This window comes from Diabrotica virgifera, chromosome 8 (genome assembly GCF_917563875.1).
Source record: "Diabrotica virgifera virgifera chromosome 8, PGI_DIABVI_V3a".
NCBI lineage: Eukaryota > Metazoa > Arthropoda > Insecta > Coleoptera > Chrysomelidae > Diabrotica > Diabrotica virgifera.
In genome coordinates, this window is record NC_065450.1 from 184662590 (window position 1) to 184685034 (window position 22445).

Below are 22445 nucleotides of genomic sequence, written 5' to 3' on the forward strand. Positions count from 1 at the left end.
TGGCATGAACGAGAAAATCACGGACACTGACAAGTCATTGGCTAATGTAGTAGTTACATTAAAAATAATTTTTTAATATTTGTAAAAATTTATAATATAAAGCTGATTAATGTTGTAACAGAGTATAAATATTCATCCTTTGAGGCTACGTTTTTAGTTTTATAAGCTCTTTAGAATTCGCCTTGAAACGAAATCAAGAGACGTATTATATAGTATAGTATAGTTGATCCAAAAGATGGCATAACCCAGACATCCAAAGTGAAAGTTATCCTTCAACACCAAATTGTTCTATATGGTCCACACAATGTCCAGAAAAAAGTCACATCATTTTGAGCGTCGGGTTTGGGGGAGAGAGGGGGGAGAAATCGGTAAATTTGTAGTTTTTTAAGTTTTTCGCCAACATTTCTAAAACTATGCGGTTTAGCATGAACAACCTTCTATACAAAATTGTTTTACATTAAATTTGAAATAAAAAAGGCCCTATGCATAATCTTTCTAAAATGAATGGTTCCAAAGATACAGAGGTGGTATAATATAACTGGTCCAAAAAGGCCTAACCCAAACATCCAAAGTAAAAGTTTTCCTCCAACACCAAAATGTTCTATATGGTCCACATATTGTTCAGTAAAAAGTTACACCATTTTGAGCGTCCGGTTTGGGAGGGAGATGAGAGAGAAGCCGGTAAATTAGTAGTTTTTTTATGTTTTTCGTCAATATTTCTAAAACTCTTCTTTAGCGTAAACAATGTTATATACAAAAATGTTTTACATGAAATTTAAAACAAAAAAGGTTGTATACATAATTGTTATAAAATCAGCGGTTCCAGAGTTACGGAGGATGAAAAGTCGAGGTTTTCGATACTTTTTTTATTTTTTGGGCAATATTTATGATATAACTAAACCAAAAACCCAGACATCCAAAGTGAAAGTTGTCCTCCAACACCAAATTGTTCTATATGGTCCACATAATGTTCAGAAAAAAGTCACACCATTTTGAGCGTCGGGTTTGGGAGGGGGAGAGGGAGGAGAAATCGGTAAGTATAAAAAGTATCGAAAACCTCCACATTTCACCCTCCGTAACTCTGGAACCGTTGATTTTATAACAATTATGTATAGAATATTTTTTGTTTTAAATTGTATGTAAAACATTCTATAGAACATTCCTTACGCTAAAGCATAGTTTTGGAAATATCGACGAAAAACGTAAAAAAACTACTAATTTACCGATTTCTCACCCATCTCCCCCCAAACCGGACGCTCAAAATGGTGTAACTTTTTAATGAACAATATGTGGACCATATAGAACAATTTGGTCTTGAAGGAAAACTTTTACTTTGGATGTCTGGGTTAGGCCTTTTTTTGGACCAATTATACTATACTACCTCCGTAACTTTGGAACCGTTTATTTTAGAAGGGTTATGCATAGGGCCTTTTTTATTCCAAATTTAATGTAGAACAATTTTGTGTAGACAGTTGTTCATGCTAAACCGCTTAGTTTTAGAAATATTGACGAAAAACGTAAAAAACTACGAATTTTCAGATTTCTCCCCCTCTGCCCCCCCCAAACCAGACGCTCAAAATGGTGTGACTTTTTTCTGAGCATTATGTGGACCATATAGAACAATTTGGAGTTGGAGGATAACTTTCACTTTGGATGTCTGGGTTTGGGTCTAACTATACCATACTAATATTGGTCTTATTAGAGATTTTATTTCTCCGGAAATAAAATCTCTAATTGACCTAGCTCTTTACTTGGGTCTAGTTCTTCTGTAACGTATCATTCCAGACATTTAAATTAGATAGGTAACTCTCTCAATGTTTTGTTGATCTATCTGTAGCGGTTGACAACTGAATATCATGAATTTTCCTTTAGCGACATTCATTTTTAGACCCATTTCTATGATTGTCGTGTTTACGCAATCCTTCTTCTTCCTTCTTGTATGTAGGCTTTAAAGCCTGTTTCTTCTTCAATATTAGCCACCTACATTGTTTAAATTATCGCACCATCTTTTTGTTGGTTTGCCAATACTTCTCCGTCCATTTGGTGACTTATCTCGTGCTATTCGTACTATCCTATCCTCTGATATTCTACTAATGTGTTCGTTCCACTCATGTTTCTCTTTTGTCACCCATCCATTTATGTCTTCTACGTTGCATGATCTTTGTATGACTTCGCTCCTCTCCCTATCCAACAAACTTTTCCCTGATATTCGTCGAAGTATTTTCGTCTCTGTTGTTTCTAGTAGTCGTCTCGTTTTAGACGCATCAGGTCTTGTCTCCGCCGTGTATGTCAATATAGGTCTAATTGCTGCTTTATAGATTCTTGCTTTTGTGTCTTGTCTTAGGTGTTTGTTCTTCCAGATTGTGTTATTAAGAGAAACCGCCGCCAGGGACGCGCCGTCCATATGGGCAAGGTCGTGCGGCACACGACGGCGCCAAGGCGTTAAAGGAGCCCTTTGACTCGGCAAAGTTAAACAAATATCCAATTCAAAACTAAATATTTTTTGAAGCAAAAAAACATTGCAAAAAATAACTTAGTCCACTCATTCCCAAACATTACTATTTCGTTACGTATATTATTAATTATTATAGGTACCGATTTCTGTAGCTTCAGCCGTTCTAGCTAAGCGTAGTCAACATGTCAACATGTGAACAACACATGTCCATTTTTCGAATTCGACTTTATGTATTGTATAGAATAGTAGTTTATTTCTCCAGTTCACACATTTGGTTCACATTGCATAGAAAATTTTGATAGTTTTAGAAAAACAACAGATATCCATGCGGTTTTTTGTAAAAACAACACTTGTCCCATCCTAGTCAACGGTAGTTATAAGTGTGAATGATCTTATCCTTAAATTTATCAGTTGTGTGCATTCTTTGATAGTAATAATGTGATGTTTGTTTCTTTTGTATTAGAAATAGTTCAGCATAACAGAAACTATATGTACAACACAATACCTCTCTATTTTAGAATATATTTTGGTAAGTTTGTACAATTATTTTGATATCCACATTCCTTCCAATGAATGTATTAATAAAAGTAAGATTTGAAATAAATTAAAGTTGGGCAGTTTTACTTGATTTTCCAAAATTTTCATTTTTGGACAAGTGTTGTGTTTCAAATAAACGCTTCAATTACTTAAGATCTAGAATGGGTCAGGAACGGCTAGAAAATCTTACTATTATTTCTACAGAATCTGAGTTTTTAAAGGACCTGAATAATGAAAATCTAATTAATGAATTTGTCAAAGGTAAAGCAAGAAAAGTTCAATTTCTATAAGAAATATCCGTTGGTTTTCATCATAATAAGTACATTTGTTTAAAAAATCGCAATATAAATATGTTTAATTTTTTGATCTTCAATCTTTTTTAATAATTTTAAGTAATGCTGTATAACTTTAACATAGTTTTTATTCTGTTCTGTTTTATTATGCAATATAATTTAAAAAAATTATTTTTAACAACTACTACACTACTAGAAACAACAGAGATGAAAATACTTCGACGAATATCAGGCAAAAGACTATTGGATAGTGAGAGAAGCGAAAACATAAGAAGATCATGCAATGTAGAAGACATAAAATGGATGGGTGACAAAACGGAAACAGGAGTGGAACGAACACATTAGTAGAATGGCAGAGGATAGGATAGTACGAATAGCACGAGATAAGTCACGAAATTGACGAAGAATTATTGGGAGACCAAGAAAAAGATGGTGCGATAATCTAAACAATTTAGGAGGCAAATATTGAAGAATAAACATGCTTTAAAGTCTCCATACAAGAATGAAGAAGAATATATTATTTTTTATAACAGTACTGTGTACTTATTATTTCCTTCAAAAAAATCTGGGTAGACGTAGAAAAAATTTCATAGTTTTCCACGTTGAAATGTGAAGGAGTGATTGATATTTCTACCATGGTAATTTTGATAAAGGCGCTTATCAATATTTTGCACGACGGCGCCGAAGTTACTTGGCGCGTCCCTGCCCGCCGCTTTACTTGCTTTTAAGCTTTGTTGTCGTACTTGCTCTTCAACATCTTCGTAACTGGTTATATCTATTCCCAGATATCTAAACCTTGCTTCTTGCTTTATTATTTTACCATCAATTTCGATTTTACATCGTAGTGGGTATTTAGATGTTGTCATACATTTGGTTTTTTCTGCTGATATTATCATATTGTATTTCTTGGCTGTTAATAATATATGCCTATAATATTTGGATTTCTTTGTTCCCTATTCTGTAACCATGACCTTTACGTACTGCTTCTATTATTTCGTCCATTATTACATTAATGAGCACTGTGTTTAACGAGTCACCTTGTCTGACTCCGCTTTGTACTGATATAAACTGTGTTAGTTTTCCATTTATCTTTGCCTGTATTGGATTATGGAAGTAGATGTTTTCGATGGTTTGTATAATATTGTTTCTTCTATACAGTAAGTGTAAGACGTCTCCGACTTGGATGCGATCGAAAGCCTTTGTCAGGTCTATAAAACATAGAAATGTTGGTTTATTGTAGTCGATGGCCTTTTCTGTGGTTTGTCTCAGTACAAATACGTCTACGCAGGATCTTCCGGATCTGAATCCTTGTTGTTCATCTGATAGAGTTGTTAGTTTATTGATTTTATTGGTTAGGACTTTTGTGGTTGGCTTAAGTGCGATATTCAGTAGATTTATACCACTATAATTGATGGAGTCTTTTGTGTCTCCTTTCTTGAACATTGGTATCATTATGCTGTTTCTCCATGCGACTGGTATCTTGCAGTGCAATACGCAATCCAACTCTTAAAACCTCTACATCCTGGTGCAATATTCCGTTAGAATCTTCCTGTGCATATCCTACCAATTATTAACCCTCTGGCACCCTCGCAGTGTTACTGTGTGTGTCTATCAACGATGCTTTTTTAGTTTGACATTCTACTGACAAGTTCTGCGCATATGTAGACCACCACAAAGCTATCTAGATTTCTCTATAAGAAAGTTATATTATAAGTGAGATATTTCTGTACCACCGTCCCCGTTATTAGTAAAACTTTTCACATGGCTCAGTGGGATATCTTTCCCTGGATATATAAATTATTTTTTGACAGAGATCTCGTTTCCAAATTCATAATTTATATATAAGATAAATGGACTGAAAACTCACACTTTGAAGCTCTATAACTCAGAAACAATTGGTTTTTAAGTCTTAGGAGTATCAGAACTTTTGATACGAAATTTGACTGAAACCACGTCCACATAAGTACATAAAAGATACCCCAGGGATATTTGTACGAATACTGCAACCAATTGAGGGTTAAGAATTTAATCTGTTTTCAGGTTTCAGGAAGGTCATTTTGAACGTTTTTTGTAGCTTGTAGCATATTTAAAATTTTACTAGTGATACTTTCTGTTATTGTTCTGCTTTAAAGAAATGAAAAATACGCGTTAAAATGTTGTATGTTTTCTGCTACAAATTAAACCAAGAATTCAAAAATAATTTTTAAGTTGACATATCCCAGTTGGGTGTCATTTTTTTAAATTAAGATCATGCGCACCAATGATGAATATAAAACCTCTCAAAACTTATCAAATTCCATTTGCATATGTATCAAATTTCACTGTACTGTACTCGTTGACAGTAACAACAAAATTATTGTTAATAAGGACGAAATAAGAAAAGAATGGCAGCTGTATATATCAGAGTTATTTGATGATGACAGAAATAATATTACCGAATTTTACCAAAATTGTACTGACGGCACAGAAATTATGAAAACGCTATAAAAAATGCTAAAATTAGACAAGCTTGTGGTCCAGATAATACACCAACTGAGTTGCTGAAGATAATAGATGAAGATAACATAAAAGTAATAGTAAGACTTTTTAATGCCATATAGCGTAACTTGGAACCATATGGGAAACTTTTTTAATATAGTCGGTTCGCTAAACTCAGACGCAAATGGCTAAAGATTTTAGTACGTAACTTTTTTGTTTTTTGCCAATTTTGACAAAATTTGCAAAATTACTAAATATTTAGTAATTATTAACTATTTAGTAATTATTTTTTTGGCAATTTTATCAAATTGGCAAAATTACTAGTTTAAATCACTAGCCAGTTGAGTCTGAGTTTAGCGAACGGACTATATCAATTTTACGAAAAAAAGTTATTCTTTATAAAAAGCTCTGCATGGTCCAAAACCTAAGATTTAACCATCAAATGTCAAATTTTTTTAATATTATACGAGGTATGTAAAAAAATATGAATTTCGCTCAAGAGCAAACTACCTCTATATTTCAAAATATCAAAAAATTTTATTATGAAAAGTTATTTGTAATTAAAAATCTACTTGAAAAAAAATCTGAAAGTTTCCTAAATTACCGATTCCGAATATCATTTTTATTTATTAGACATGTAATAACTCTTTTATTAATAATTTTAGGAAAAAAAGTTATTCTTCATAAAAATCTGTGCATGGTCTAAACCTCAAGATGCAACCATCAGATATCCAAGTTTGTTAATGTTATACGAGGTGTGTCAAGAAAGAATTCTTTCTAAATTCTTTCTAAATTCATATCATTTGACACACCTCGTATAAAATTAACAAACTTGGATAACTGATGGTTGCATCGTGAAGTTTAGACCATGCACAGATTTTTATGACGAATAACTTTTTTTCCTAAAATTATTAATAAAAGAGTTATTACATGTGTAATAAATAAAAATGATGTTCGGAATCGGTAATTTAGGAAAATTTCAGAATTTTTTTTTAATTAGAAGGCTGTTATTGCATATTTGAATATGGTTCTTAATTACAAATAACTTTTCCTAATAAAATTTTTTGATATTTTGAAATATAAAGGTAGTTTGCTCTTGAGCGAAATTCATATTTTTTGACATACCTCGTATACTGTTGACAAAATTTGATATCTGATGATTGCATCTTAGGTTTTAGACTATGCAGAGCACTTTATAAAGAATGACTTTTTTTCGTAAAATTGATATTAAAAAAGTTTCCCATATGGTTCCAAGTTACGCAGAAACCCTGTATAACACCGGAGCGATTCCCATAGATTGGCTTAAATTCATCTTTATCGCAATACCTAAAAAACGCAATGCGAAAAATGCTCAGAATATCGATTAATTCGCCTAATGAGCTATACTCTTAAGATTTTCCTAAGAATACTTCACAACAGAATTAGACACAAATGCGAAGAAGATCTCGAAGATACCCAATTTACTTTTAGAAATGCTATGGGAACCAGGGAGGCACTTTTTGCGCTAAACATCCTATTACAAAAATTCCGTGACCAAAGAAAATATGTATTTACATGTTTCGTGGACTTCAAAAAGGCATTTGATAAAGTACAGCATGTAAAATTAATGCAGATGCTGAAAAATATAGGAATACATGAAAAAGATATTCGTGTTATTAAAATTTTTTACTGGAATCAAACCACTATTGTAAAAATTGGAGATATCTACATCGACGAAATCTCCATACAACGAGGAGTCAGACAAGGTTGCATTTTGTAGCCAACATTTTTTAATTTTTACTAGGACCAGTTATTTAAAAAAGCACTTGAGAGATAGCGATACAGAATAAAAACCAATGGAGAACTACTTAATGTGATTAGATACGCGAACGACACAGTAATTCTGTCAGATAATATTCAAGGTCTCCAAATTTTGCTTGATCGTATTCACGAGGTAGGAGAGGAAATGGGCATTAAAATAAACTCAAGCAAAACCAAATTTTTAGTTTTTAGTCGTCACTTGCACATCCAGATGCAGACCTTCATTTACATAAATGGAATCCAAGTCGAGAAAGTTCACAAAATGAGACATTTGGGAACTGTGATAACGGACCAACTAGATTCAGACATGGAAATAAAACGCAAAATAGCAATGACAAACTACTTTTATGAAAATGAAGTCCTTTCTTTGCAATAATCATCTCCATCTCTGTTTACAACTAAGACAAATAATGGTTAAGTGCTATATTTGGACTGTACTTTTGTATGCTGTAGAAGCTTGGACGCTAAAAGTATCGATCATGAACATAATTAAAGCATTGAAAATATGGATTCTTAGATGGAGGCTGAAGATATCTTGGACAGCAAGAAAACTAATGAAGAAGTACTAAGGAGGACCAACAAAGATACAGAACTGATACAGATATAGTGAGGGGAAATCGGTATAAAATATTTCAAGTGGCCCTTAAAGGCAAAATAGAGAGCCGTAGGTATGTATATGTATATAAGCTGTACACTCCCGTGGAACTTATAGCTGTTTTTCACTTTAATGATCCATTAAGACATGGGGGATCAGTCTACTTTTCTTCTAATCGGTCTCCTCGAAGCTTTTCGGTTCTCAGTCTTTTTTTCCAGTTTCGAATTCCCATAACTCTTAAGTCGTTTTCGACTTGCTGTTTCCATCATGCTTTTGGTCTGCCTCGTGCTCTTGTCTCAGGGGGTATCCAGTTGGTAATAACTTTAATGGGATCATCTTCACTTTTTCTACTTATATGACCATACCACCTTATTCTTCGTGCTTTTGCTTCTTTCACTATGTTTGAGCCGTAGGTAGAACACAAATATTGCAGAAAATCAAGAAGCCTTCGCAATGATAATAGTCCTGTCGCCAGGAGGGGTACAACGGCCTCCTTAATTCAGATGGACTTACCCAAGTTTTTTTTTATGTATTTTGACTCGTAGAACACGAATTTTTTGGGTAACAGTTGATCCGGATGTCGATAAGTTTGTTATAAACAAAGAATTTGAGGAATTACCTAACAGCGATTTTTCGCAAAACAAAACATTTTTTGTATTTTTTGGGTGTTTCTCAGCAAGTCTTACAAGTTTTTTCGTAGAATGCATAGTTTTAGAGATAAACGCGGTCGAACTTTCAAAAAATCGAAAAAGTGCAATTTTTGAACCCGAATAACTTTTGATTAAAAAATAAAATAGCAATTCTGCTTAGTGCATTTGAAAGTTCAAGTCAAATTCTATCGGTTTTGATTATTTGCATTGCTAAAAATTAAGTTTTTATTTGTTAAACAAAGCTATAAACACATAGTGTTTCCCGTGCCCAATGCATACGTTTTAATGTATGTAATCTACGTAGAAATTGTCTGTATGCGCGCCTACTCGTTCGATTTCAAATTAGAAATGTATTGAAAACATCATTCAATCACTATGTGTTTATAGCTTTGTTTAACAATAAAAAACTTAATTTTTAGCAATGAAAGTAATCAAAACCGATAGAATTTGACTTGAACTTTCAAATGGGGTAAGCAGAATTGCTATTTTATTTTTCAATCAAAAGGTATTCGGGTTCAAAAATTGCAATTTTTCGATTTTTCAACCGCGAAGTTCAACCGCGTTTATGTCGAAAACTATGCATCCTACGAAAAAACTTGTGAAAACATTTTTTGCTTAGAATGACAGAAAAAATACAAAACAATGTTTTGTTTTGCGAAAAATCGCTGTTATGTGATTCCTCAAGTTCTTTGTTTATAACAATCTTATCGACATCCGGATCGACTGTTACCCAAAAAATTCGTGTTCTACGGGTGAAAATACATAAAAAAACTTGGGTAAGTCCATCTGAATAAAGGAGGCCGTTGTATTCCCACTGGCGACATGACTTTAATCGCCAACGTCGGATAATTCTGTTATGGCACGTGAAGAAGAAGAATCAAAATTCAACATCCCGTATCTCCGAAAACGAGACATTTAAGGACATACGTCTATATAACAAACTCATTATTTTTCCATGCCAAACCACACCCTGAACTTTATAGCATTTATTTACTAACACCCTGTATATTATACAAATATGTGTTATTCAGATGGACTAAAATCCGACACTTTAAAGCTGTGTAACTAAGTCACAGTTGATTTCTTAGTCTTGGGGTAATGATAACTTTTGATCAGCATGATCAAAGCTAATTCTCTTCAAACTTTCAGCCAATTTAACAGAAACCTCTTTTATATACCTACCTAAGAAAAGTGATGGCTATTTGTGTATCTTTCTTAGCCTTCATTAATGTCAAAAAATGCTTTTTAATTATACAATTATAATATTTGGAACATTTTAGCTTTATAAAATGGGTAATATTTGTGTTTAATGAAGGATCATCAATAATAAATAATATAAGCCATCTATTAATTTATTTTAACTACAAGCATTATATCGTTGACCTGGTTTTCGTTTAATTGTTGCCATTATTAGTTATCGGTAAAACACGCAGTATACGCTTTGCAGTCGTAATGATTAATCGTTGGAAACAAAAAGTGATATACTTACATGTTCCTCGACTTTCTTCTATATCTAGAATTATGTTAGATGCCCCCTTTTCCACCTCACATAGTCCTGAAAACGAAAGCAGAAGTTACTCTCTTGATCATTTGAAAGTTTTTTTGTTAGCGAATCACGAAAATTATCAGAACATGTTATTAGTTAAATGGATGGTTTCTAGTACATTGAACGCATAATTTAATAGCAAAATTGAATGTGTCAAGTAATGGCGTTAAGTTTGATGTAAAAATATTTCTGAAAAAATAATCAAGACTAAACTTTTTTTAATGATGTAGATGTAGTCCAGAAGATGATGTAGTCCAGAGAAATAAGATTTTTCTCGTGACACATCCCCTCCAGGTAGAAACCAAATTTTTTGAGTAGTATGGACATCTATTTTAATAACATATTTATTTCCTGCAGCCAATTTTGATGATATACATAGTTATAAATAAACAAATGAAGATCAAAAAACGGTAAATTTTCGCTTATTTCGTCTATTACATAAGGGAAGCATTCTAAACAAATTTGAGAAGAAGAAACTCATAAATCATTTAAAAAGCTTCAATATGGCGTTCGCTGAATATATCTATCCTTATTTGTTGCTTAGAAAATTGCAAAATAAGTCATAAATTTTGAGATTGTATAAATGTTCATAACTTATGTAAAAATTAAGTTAGAACCTTCTTATTACAAGGAATGCTGAGACTTCTTGTGCTTACATTATATTTTAAACTTCAAAGCCATTGGTCAAATAGTTTAAAAGTTATTTAATTTGTTTATCCCAAATTCATTTTTTTTTGCAACACCATAAGTCAGAAAATTATGAGGTTACAGTAACACTTCGGACAGTTTATAAAAGAAGAACGTTTATACTATTAACTTAATTAAACAAAATGACAAAGAGTAATCTTAAACAGTGTAAAATTATTTTGCAAAAACATGTCGATTTTCTGCTTAGTTATAAACAATTAGAATAACTTTGTAACCGTTACCCGTAGAAAAATTATTTTTTCATATTTAGAAATACTGAATTTTTTATACACATTTAGCTCCCCAAGTTAGCCCCCCCCATTTTTTAATTCACATGTTCTTGTAAAATAATTTTTTGTTATTTTTTTTAATTAAATTAATAGTGAAATCTTTTTCTTTCATAAACTAATAGTGTCGCAAAAAAAATTAATTTGGGAAACACAAATTAAATAACTTTTAAACTATTTGACCAATTGCTTTAAAATTTAGGGGATGATTTAAGCACCAGAAATCTCAGAATTCCTTATATAGTATAGTATAGTTGATCCAAATAATGGCATAACCCAGACATCCAAAGTGAGAGTTATCCTTCAACACCAAATTATTCTATATGGTCCACACAATGTCCAGAAAAAAGTCACACCATTTTGAGCGTCGGGTTTGGGGGGGGGGAGAGGGGGGAGAAATCGGTAAATTCGTAGTTTTTTAAGTTTTTCGCCAATATTTCTAAAACTATGCGGTTTAACATGAACAACCTTCTATACAAAATTGTTCTACATTAAAGTTGAAATAAAAAAGGTCCTATGCATAATCTTTCTAAAATGAATGGTTCCAAAGTTACGGAGGTATTATTGTATAACTGGTCCAAAAAAAGGCCTAACCCAAACATCCAAAGTAAAAGTTTTCCTCCAACACCAAAATGTTCTATATGGTCCACATATTGTACAGTAAAAAGTTACACCATTTTGAGCGTCCGGTTTGGGAGGGAGATGGGAGAGAAGCCGGTAAATTAGTAGTTTTTTTAGGTTTTTCGTCAATATTTCTAAAACTATGCTTTAGCGTAAACAATGTTATACACAACAATGTTCTACATGAAATTTAAAACAAAAAATGTTCTATACATAATTGTTATAAAATCAACGGTTCCAGAGTTACGGAGGGTGAAAAGTCGAGGTTTTCGATACTTTTTGTATTTTTTGGGCAATATTTATGATATAACTATACCAAACACCCAGACATCCAAAGTGAAAGTTATCCTCCAACACCAAATTGTTCTATATGGTCCACATAATGTTCAGAAAAAAGTCACACCATTTTGAGCGTCGGGTTTGGGGGGAGAGGGGGGAGAAATCGGTAAATATAAAAAGTACCGAAAACCTACACTTTTCACCCTCCGTAACTCTGGAACCGTTGATTTTATAACAATTATGTATACAACCTTTTTTGTTTTAAATTTTATGTAGAATATTTTTCTATAGAACATTCCTTACGCTAAAGCATAGTTTTAGAAATATTGACGAAAAACATAAAAAAAAACTACTAATTTACCGACTTCTCCCCCATCTCCCCCCCCCCAAACCGGACGCTCAAAATGGTGTAACTTTTTACTGAACAATATGTGGACCATATAGAACAATTTGGTGTTGAAGGAAAACTTTTACTTTGGATGTCTGTGTTAGGCCTTTTTTTGGACCAATTATACTATACTACCTCCGTAACTTTGGAACCGTTCCTTTTAGAAGAGTTATGCATAGGGCCTTTTTTATTTCAAATTTAATGTAGAACAATTTTGTGTAAAGGGTTGTTCATGCTAAACCGCTTAGTTTTAGAAATATTGACGAAAAACGTAAAAAACTACGAATTTGCAGATTTCTCCCCCGTCTCCCCCCAAACCCGACGCTCAAAATGGTGTGACTTTTTTCTGAACATTATGTGGACCATATAGAACAATTTGGTGTTGGAGGATAACTTTCACTTTGGATGTCTGGGTTTGGGTCTAACTATACCATACTAATAATAAGAAAGTTCTAAGTTAATTTTTACATAAGTTATGAATATTTATAAAAACTCAAAATTTATGATTTATTCTGCAATTTTTTAAGCAACCAATAAGGTTAGACATATTCAGCGAACGACATATTGAAGTTTTTTATACGATTTATGAGGTTCTTACTCTCAAATTTGTTTAAACTTTTTGGTAATAGACGAAAAAAGCGAAAATTTACCGTTTTTTGATCTTTATTTGTTTATAACTATGTATATCATCAAAATCGACTACAGGAAACTGTAATGTCCATACTACTCAAAAAATTTGCTTTCGGCCTGGAGGGGGTTGTGTCGCGGTCGCGAACAGGATATTTTTTTTCCTTATTTCTCTGAACTAATGAAAAATCTCCCCAATTCGATTCGAATTCCATACAGGCCACTCTTTAGCACATATAGACAAACCACTTTCTGAAATTTTTAGCCCCCTAGGTGGTCACGTGACCCACCTAGATCCTAATTGGGCTTTTTAGGTTCTTATTTTTTATCTCAGACGTATCGAGAGCTAGCGAAAAACTTTAAATTAAAAAGTTGTAGCTTTCGAAAAGTTCTGTCTGAATCTTTTTTTTAATTTGCGGCGGGAATTTTGAATTCTCAGAACGATTTTAAAATTTCAAATGAGTCTAAAAAATAAACTAAGGCACTCATTCTCACAAAAAATATATACATGTATTTTTACCGCAGTCAAATTAGCAGTCTATTCCTATTATGAGCTTTGTTTTTAATAGATGGTGGTCACTGCCGCAAGTGGCTCCTCTATATACCCGCACACCCTGTACAATCAATTTAGTCTTGTGTCTTATGATTGTATAGTCTATGATTGATTTCAGCCCTCGGGTATTTTGTGTCCATGTATATTTATGGATATCTCGGTGTTGGAAGAATCCGTTTGTGATTTTCATATCATTTTGTTCGCATAAGGCTATTAGCCTAGTACCATTGTCATTTATAGCTTCTTCACCATATTGGCCTATGACTTTATTGTGCTGTTTCTTGCCTGTTCTACTGTTTAGGTCCCCCAAGAGGGGGAGGTCTTAGTCAAAGCCCGAAATAAATTACAGTTTCGGCCTTTGACTAGTCAAACCTAGGAGAGAATAAGTTGATCAGGCAAAGGTCAAAATTTAATTTTATGAAATCGGGGTTTGACTAGTCAAACCCCGATCAGCTATTAAAATGTCGTAATTTGTTAGATTAGGTTTAATAAAACGTCCTTTTTTAATTTTAATGTTTATTATTTTTATATTTAAAATTAAAATAAAAAATTAGTGTTTATTCTCACATGTTGAGGCATTATGGCATTTAGAGTTGCACAATACGTTAGACCTTTTACACTTACGTAATTTGAAAGAGCATTTATTATTGCAGTAGCATTTTATAAATCATTGTCCTCCAAATTAAGAACCTTTTGTACTAATTTCTCTTAGAGACAGAGACAGCTTAACGTCTGGAACATCTTTGAAATTTGGAAATTTCTCTTTGCAATCTTTTAATTGATTTCTTGAAAAAAGTCTGTTTATTGTTCCGTATTTCGTACCAACTCTATATAAACCGTCAACTGTTTTATCTTGTATGCTACTCAAAATATTTCGAGCATCCTCTTTGACTCTATCAAAGCTGGGGATAGGTATTGTTACAGTTTTTCCGATCGAAATTGGAAGACATTTTTTTTTCACTAAATTGTTTCATAGCATTAGCCTGGGCATGAAGACATTCAATCGCATTTCCCTTATTTATTTTAATCTTTTCTGTTTGTGCACAACGCATGCTCGAACGCGTGCCAAGGAGATGCTCGAAATATTTTGGGTATCATACAAGACAAGATAAAACAATAATTGACGGTTTATATAGAGTTGGTACGAAATACGGAACAATATACACACTTTTTTCAAGAAATCAAATAAGAGAATGCAAAGAGAATTTTCCTAATTTCGAAGATTTTCCAGACGTTAAGCTGTCTCTAAGAGTACAAAAGATTCTAAATTTGGAGGACAAGGATTTATAAAATACCACTGCAATAAGAAGTGCTCTTCAAAACCATGTAAGTGTAAAAGGTCTGACGTATTGTGCAACTCTAAATGCCATAATGCCTCAACATGCGAGAATAAACACTAATTTTTTTATTTTATTTACAATAAAAAAATAATAAATATTACAATTAAAAAATGACGTTCTATTAAACCTAATCTAACAAATTACGACATTTAATAGCTGATCGGGGTTTGATTAATCAAATCCCGATTTCATAAAATTAAATTTCGACCTTTGCCTGACCAACGTAGTCTCTCCTAGGTTTGACTAGTCAAAGGCTGAAACTAATTTATTTCGGGCTCTGACTAAGACCGTCAGTCAAACCTGAGGATTGCTAGTCAAATCTAGGAGTGCCTGAAATTCGAGCTTTGACTATATCATTTATACGTTTTCTTTTAGGTTCTACTATTTAAGTTATAGGGTCTTATCGTGCCTAAAATGATTAGTAAATTTCACCTATAGCGGCTCTTAGTCTATAAGTATTATAAGATGATAAAATTTTATGTATTTCCTAAACCACTTGATCATATAACCGTTCACCCTAATTTTTTTAATGAAAAAATACCTGAGCATAACAATTATACCCTTTGACTTTGAAAAATGTTTATTGCAATTACTCCTCGTCACGTTTTAATTAAAAAGTAACAGTTGTTGTTATTTTATCTGTGACCGTGAATAGTTAAACTGTTTGTAAATACCGTGTCCTCTTTACTTTGTTTTGATATATTTCGTAATAATTGTTGTCACTTAGTTCCGAAGTACAAACTGTTAATTTGACTGAATTAAATATATAATTGCTTTATAATTTTTAATATTTTTAATTACCTGGATATACAGTAAAGAATGTTTAAATATTCTTAACCATTATATTATATTTAATTACATCAACATAAACAAAAGGTATATAAAAAAAATTATTCTGTATTTTTAGTTATTTATGTCCCAAAAGAATCATAGACCAGGACTAATCTGTAAAAAAACGTGTATTTTTGGATGTGAGAGGTGGCATTCGGATTTTTGCAGATAAAGTTAGGCGACGCCTTCAGTAATAATAATTGACTTATGCTCCTTCTCAAATATGCACGGAACATTAATAAAAAAATTAAAATATTTAAAAATTTCGAAAAACATGGATTTTTTCTGCTTTCTTTGCTTATAACTTTAAAACGATTCGTTTTGGAACAAAGTCGTAGAGAAATAAAATAAAGATAATTGAATTTTGTATGATATACGACTGGTCAAAAATGTCTTAAGGTATTACCTTTTCTGCAATATAGCAATAAATACAAAATAAGGGGGCAAAATACGCCTGTTGTTATTCAGTGTTTCTTAACCACTTTGGTGGCACTTAGAACCTTAGTAAATCGCTTAGAAAATTCTTATAACTTACTTAAACGGTCTATCAAATTTTATTAAAATCGACCTAATAGATTTTGCATAATACATTTTCAATCTAAATGTTTTTAAAAAAGTTCAAATTTTTTAAAATCTTTCGGAACAAAAAGTAGACCATTTAGAAGTTGGCTAATTGTTTACATATAAAGAGGTGCTCTACCTATCTAATACACTTTACAGAATTAAAATCGGATTATTTAAGGGGCCTCAGCAATGTTTTAAAATTATAAACAATTTTTTGGCTTATAAACAAATAGCTTTTTTTAATAATAAAAAAATTAATTTTTAGCAATGCAAATAAATAAAACCGGTATAATTTGACTTAAACTTTCAAATCCTGTCAGCAGAATTGCTATTTTATTTTTTAATCAAAAGTTATTCGCGTTCAAAAATTGCAATTTTTCGATTTTTTGAAAGTTCCACCGCGTTTATCTAGAAAACTATGTATCCTACGAAATAACTTGTAAGAACATTTTTTGCTTAGAATTAACCAAGAAATACAAAAAATGTTTTATTTTGCGAAAAATCAATGTTATGTAATTCCTCAAGTTCTTTGTTTATAACAATGTTATCGACATCCGGATCAACTGTTACCCAAAAAATTCGTGTTCTACGGGTCAAAATACATAAAAAAACTTGGGTAAGTCCATCTAAATAAAGGAGCCCGTAGCACCCCCTCTTGGCCACAGCACTAATTTGTTTATAAGCCAAAAAATTGTTTATAACTTTAAAACATTGCTGAGGCTGCTTAGATAATCCGATTTCAATCATGTAAAGTGCATTAGATAGGTGGAGTGCTTCTTTATATGTAAAAAATTGACAAATCTTTGTATGTTCTAGTTTTTGTTGTGCAAGATTTTAAAAAATTTTAATTTTTTAAAAAAAGTTTAGATTGCAAAATTATTATGCAAAATCTAGTAAGTTAATTTTAATGAAATTTGGTGGACGATTTTAGCACATTACAAAAATTTTCTAAGGGAATTAGGAAGGTTCCAAGTGTAACCTAAGTGATGGAAAAACATTGAATAAGGACAGGCTTGTTTTGCCCCCTTATTTTATATTTATTGCGATTTTGCAGCAAAGTTGATAAATTAAGACATTTTTAACCAATCGTATCTGATAAAAAATTTAATTGTATTTGTTTTATTCCTATAGACTTTGTTCCAAAATCAATCGTTTTAAAGTTATAAGCAAAGAAAATAGAAAAAAAACGAAATTTTTTGAAATTTTTAAATATTTTTTTTATTAATGTTCCGGGCATATTTGGGAAGGAGCAGAAGTCAATTATTATTAACGAAGTTATCACCTAACTCTATCCCCAAAAATCCGAATGCCACCTCTCACATCCACCTAAAAACAGATCCTTCCTGGTCTATCAGGACGGTCGAATATTTCGCGAGATTTAATATCGGATAAAAAAGTGAAACACACTGAAAATTTTCCATGATCTTCTCGGTCGTCCTCTCCTTCTTGTTCCTCTTGTGGTCCATTCTGCAACCTTGTTTATCCATCTAGCTTCTGATCTACGTACGTGGCCCTACCATTTTAGCCTTCTTCCATCTATATACTGCAGGGCGTCTTTTTCCACTTTCATTCTTTTCCTTATCTCTTCATTGGATATCTTGTCTTTTTTGGTCAGGCTACAGCATCTCCATTATTCCGTTTCGGTCGCCAGAATACTCCTTTAATTCTTTTTGTCAGTGGTCCAAATATCTGCTGCATATGTCATGATACTTCGTACTTTTGTTTAGTATATCATTTCTTTTTGTTTTTTTTCCTTGATATTTTTATTTCAGATTACACTATGGAGTTGTCTTGTACAATATCCTGTTTGTCCTTTTTTAAATTTATCTTTTATCTCTTCTTTTGTTGAGTTTTTCGACATTATAAAACTCAGATATTTAAAATTCTTTGTGCCTTTTATTTCTACGTGTTCTTCTTTTTCCTAATTTTTGATGTCTTCTTCCGCTATTGCCCAGTATTTCGTTTTCTTCATATTTATTTCCAGGTGCACCTTTCTGTATTTCTCTAAAATTAAGTATAAAACAATCGTGTAGTAGACGAACACCTTCTTCTTCTTCTTCTAGTGCTATGTCCTCATTGGACGTTAGCGGTCATGTTGACCCAGATAAGTTTTTTTTCACTCGTTATCATTCATTTCTATTAGTGATATTGTCTCTGGCCACGCTTTCCAAAAATATATCTGTATTTCAAGTCTTTTATGTATTATCAACCTACACCTGCAGCTGCTCTTTTGTCTTCTGACACTCCACTATAAATTATGGTAGAATTATTTTCCATTTTTAGTATTCCTTGTTCTTTTTTCTTGATATCTGATATTGCTAGTATACTTAGTTCTGCTGTCCCAAACTCCTCTACTAGTTCTATTTATTTACCATTTATGCTCTTCTTGTTCCACGCTCCAATTTTCCAAATGATAAGCTCATTTTTTTCTTTATTGATGTGTCTATGTGTTTTTTGATTTTGATTGTTTGATTTAATTTATTCGTAACCAAACCCATACATATAAGAAGGGGTGTTCCGGTGTTCGACAGGGATGTGTGCTTTCCCCTCTTTTATTTAACATTTATTCGGAAACCCCATTAAAAGAATCTTTGGAAGATGCAGAGATGGGAATCAAAGTGAATGTATTGAGTGAGTGAGTATTGATTAAGAACATACGATATGCTGATGATGGTGTCTTAATTTGTGACAACATAGTCGATCTTCAACAACTTGTCACTGTAATCGGAGAATCTCCTTTTTCTTCTACGGCACTACAGCCCAAATTGAGCCTTGGCCTCCTTTATTTTTTGCCTCCACCCTTGCCTGTCTGTGGCTGCTCTTATCCATACACGGACTCCTAAAAGGGCTTGTGCGTCGCTGTTTACTGTGTCTTCCCAGCGCTTTCGTGGCTTCCCAACCGGTCTCTTTCCTTGCATTCTAGCATTCAGTGCTCGTTTTGGTAGCCTATCCTCTCCCATTCTTATCACATGTCTGGCCCATTGCAATCTTTGTAATCTAATGAAGTCTGACAGGGGCGTTTCCTTATAAAGTTGATAAAGCTCGTTGTTGTATCGACTTCTGAAGATTCCGTTTTCCCTCACAGGTCCTAGTATTCTCCTAAGTACTTTCCTTTCGAATGTGTCGAGTTTGTTTTTGGATGTTTCTTTCAGCACCCAGACTTCACTGCCATAGCATGTTATTGGTCGAATTAAGGTTTTATAGATTCTCATCTTTGTATTTCGGTGGACACTTTTTGACCGAAATATATGGGAGAGGGCAAAATAAGCTCTGTTTGCCTGCGTTATTCTCTTCCTTATTTCTCGATCTTCTGATCCGTCGGCATATATTTCTACTCCCAGGTATGTAAACTTTTCAACCGTTTCAATGTCATCTTCATGTATAATGTTTTCTGGGACTATATTTCTTCTCGTCTGAGTCATTATTTTTGTTTTTTCTGTGTTAATTTCCAGACCTAGCATTTTTGTTTGTGTTTTTAACTCTGCATATGTTTCCTGTGCTCCTGTTGATGTTCTACTCATAATATTAATATCATCAGCATAAGCGGCCAGTTGAACCGTTCGGTTGGTCAGTAGATTTCCTCGTCCAGTTTGCATTTGCCTAACCGCATACTCCAGTGCCAGGTTAAACAATGTTGGGGCCAGCCCATCTCCCTGTTTTAGTGCCTGCGAAATGTTAAAAAAGTCTGTCCGGTGGTTTTGTATTCGTACACATGCCTGAGTTTCATCCATTGTGGCTTTAATGAGTCTTATTAACTTGTGTGGTATTGCCAATTCAGCCAATATATAGTATAGTTTGTTCCTTTTGACTGAGTCGTATGCCTGTTTGAAGTCTATAAACACGTTGTGAACATCAATATCGTGTTCGCATGCTTTGCTCAAGATCTGTTTTACTGTGAATATTTGATCCAGTGTAATTGGAGAATACAGTAAGCTAAAAATATGTCTATTAATACCAAAAAGACCAAATTAATGATCATCTCCAGAAACTTGAAAACTCCATCATAACACTGACTACCAAATCCATTGAAAGATTAAGCAAATTTAAATACATGGGAACGTGGCTTTTTGAAGACTGGGCATTGGATAGGAAAATAAAATGTCGCATTGAGCAAACTCGACAAGCTCTCGTAAAATTCAGGATGCTACTGACCTGTTCACAGTTCGATCTTCAACTGTGACTAAGGTTTACTAAGTCCTATACGTATGTATGGTCGGTGCTAATATATGGCGTAGAGACCTGGACACTCAAAATGAGGGATAGAAACAGATTAGAAGGTTTAGAAATGTGGGTTTATCGCCGTATCCTAAAGATCGACCATCGACGGCGAAAGTCACAAATGTAGATACCAACCAAGAACGTCAACTTTTCGAAACCATCTCTCTCTCTTGTCGTTTCCCCATTACTGAGGATCGTGATTTCTTCCAATATTCCTAACAATGTTTATTCATTGGTCTCCATCTTCAGCTGCTCTAAGAGCTTCGCAGAATGAGTTTCCAGCTGAATTCTTTATTTGGCCGGACCATCTAGTTGGTGATCGTCCTCTTGATCTTCTCCCCGGCACGTGTCCAGAAACCATTAATCTCTCCAAACTGTCGTCACCTCTGCGAACCACGTGACCAAAAAATTGCAGAATTCGTTGCAGACATATTGTGGACAGCCTTTTTTTACTATTGAGTTGGTTTAGAATGGAAACGTTTGTCCTATGACCTGTCCAAGGTATCCACAGCATTCTTCTCCAGCACCACATCTCAAAGGCATCAATTTTTTGCCGCTCGCATGCGCAAAGAGTCCAAGTCTCTGCTCCGTATAGAAATATTGAGAATACAAGAGCATTCAGCAGTCTCATCTTGATATTTTGAGAGATAGATCTGTCTTTGCAAACTTTAGTTAGGCGACTCATCGCATTTTTTGCCATACCAATACGTCTCCGAACTTCTGCTTCACACTTACCATCGTTAATTATACTAGACCCGAGATAGACAAAGGTGTTTACTATCTGGTATTCCTGTAATATGTTAGTCAGTTGAATAGTGTCGAATCTGTCGACCACCACTATTTTTGTCTTGGAATTTATTGATTTTCAGACCAACTTTATTGCTTTCGCACTCAACTCTTCTCAGAAGATCAAACATTTCTTGCTCATTTGCTGCTATAAGTGTAGTGTCATAAGCAAATCTTAAATTTAAGATTTTCCTACCAGATACTGTTACTCCACCGGCCCATCCTTCTAAAAACATCCTCATGACATGTTCACCATAAATGTTAAATAAGTCAGGTGACAACGCGCATCCTTGTCTAACACCTCTCTCGGTCTTGAATTGGTTTGAGAACTTCTGATCTAGTCGTACTGTCGCTATATTGGACTGGTACAGATTTTTAATAAGTGTCACCAGGTGCATTGGTGCGCGAAACCATACAGAATAGAAAAACGGCCTATCTGGGTTACATCGTGCTAAATGAAAAATACCAGTTCGTCCAACTTATAATCGAGGGTAAAATTGAAGACAAGAGAAGAATGGGACGCAAGAAAATATCCTGGCTCCTAAACATAAGGCAATGGACAGGGATTAACGACATACAATCTCTGATACATATGGCAAGAAACAGAGAGTTAATGGAAAGGTGATCGCTAACAGCCATTAGGGGATTTTCATCTGAAGGAGAAGAAGAATTTATTCGTGTTGGTTGTCATAGCCACGGTTCTGTTAGTTCTGTCTTTATCATATTGTTTGTTTTTTGCCACAAATTGTCTCTATTTTTTCGACTTCTGTTCCTTCTTTGCTACTCCCCGTTTTTCGCATCCCAATATTTTTAAAAATGCCTCTCTTTTCCCTTCTCCATTCCTTTCTGTCTAATATGATCTTTTTAATTTAAAACCTACTTTACTGTTTTATAATTTTCCCTGAGTTCT

The 22445-nt window shown here is 33.4% G+C and overlaps 1 protein-coding gene across 1 annotated transcript in view; it reads right to left on the reverse strand.

Moving 5' to 3' along the window:
• Nucleotides 1–22445, reverse strand: part of LOC114332608 (cadherin-99C) — a 431877-nt gene that overhangs the window by 263600 nt on the left and 145832 nt on the right. Inside the window, exon 3 of the mRNA XM_050657985.1 lies at nucleotides 10298–10363. Within this exon, the coding sequence (XP_050513942.1) occupies nucleotides 10298–10363 (66 nt within the window). The remainder of the gene's footprint in view (nucleotides 1–10297; nucleotides 10364–22445) is intronic.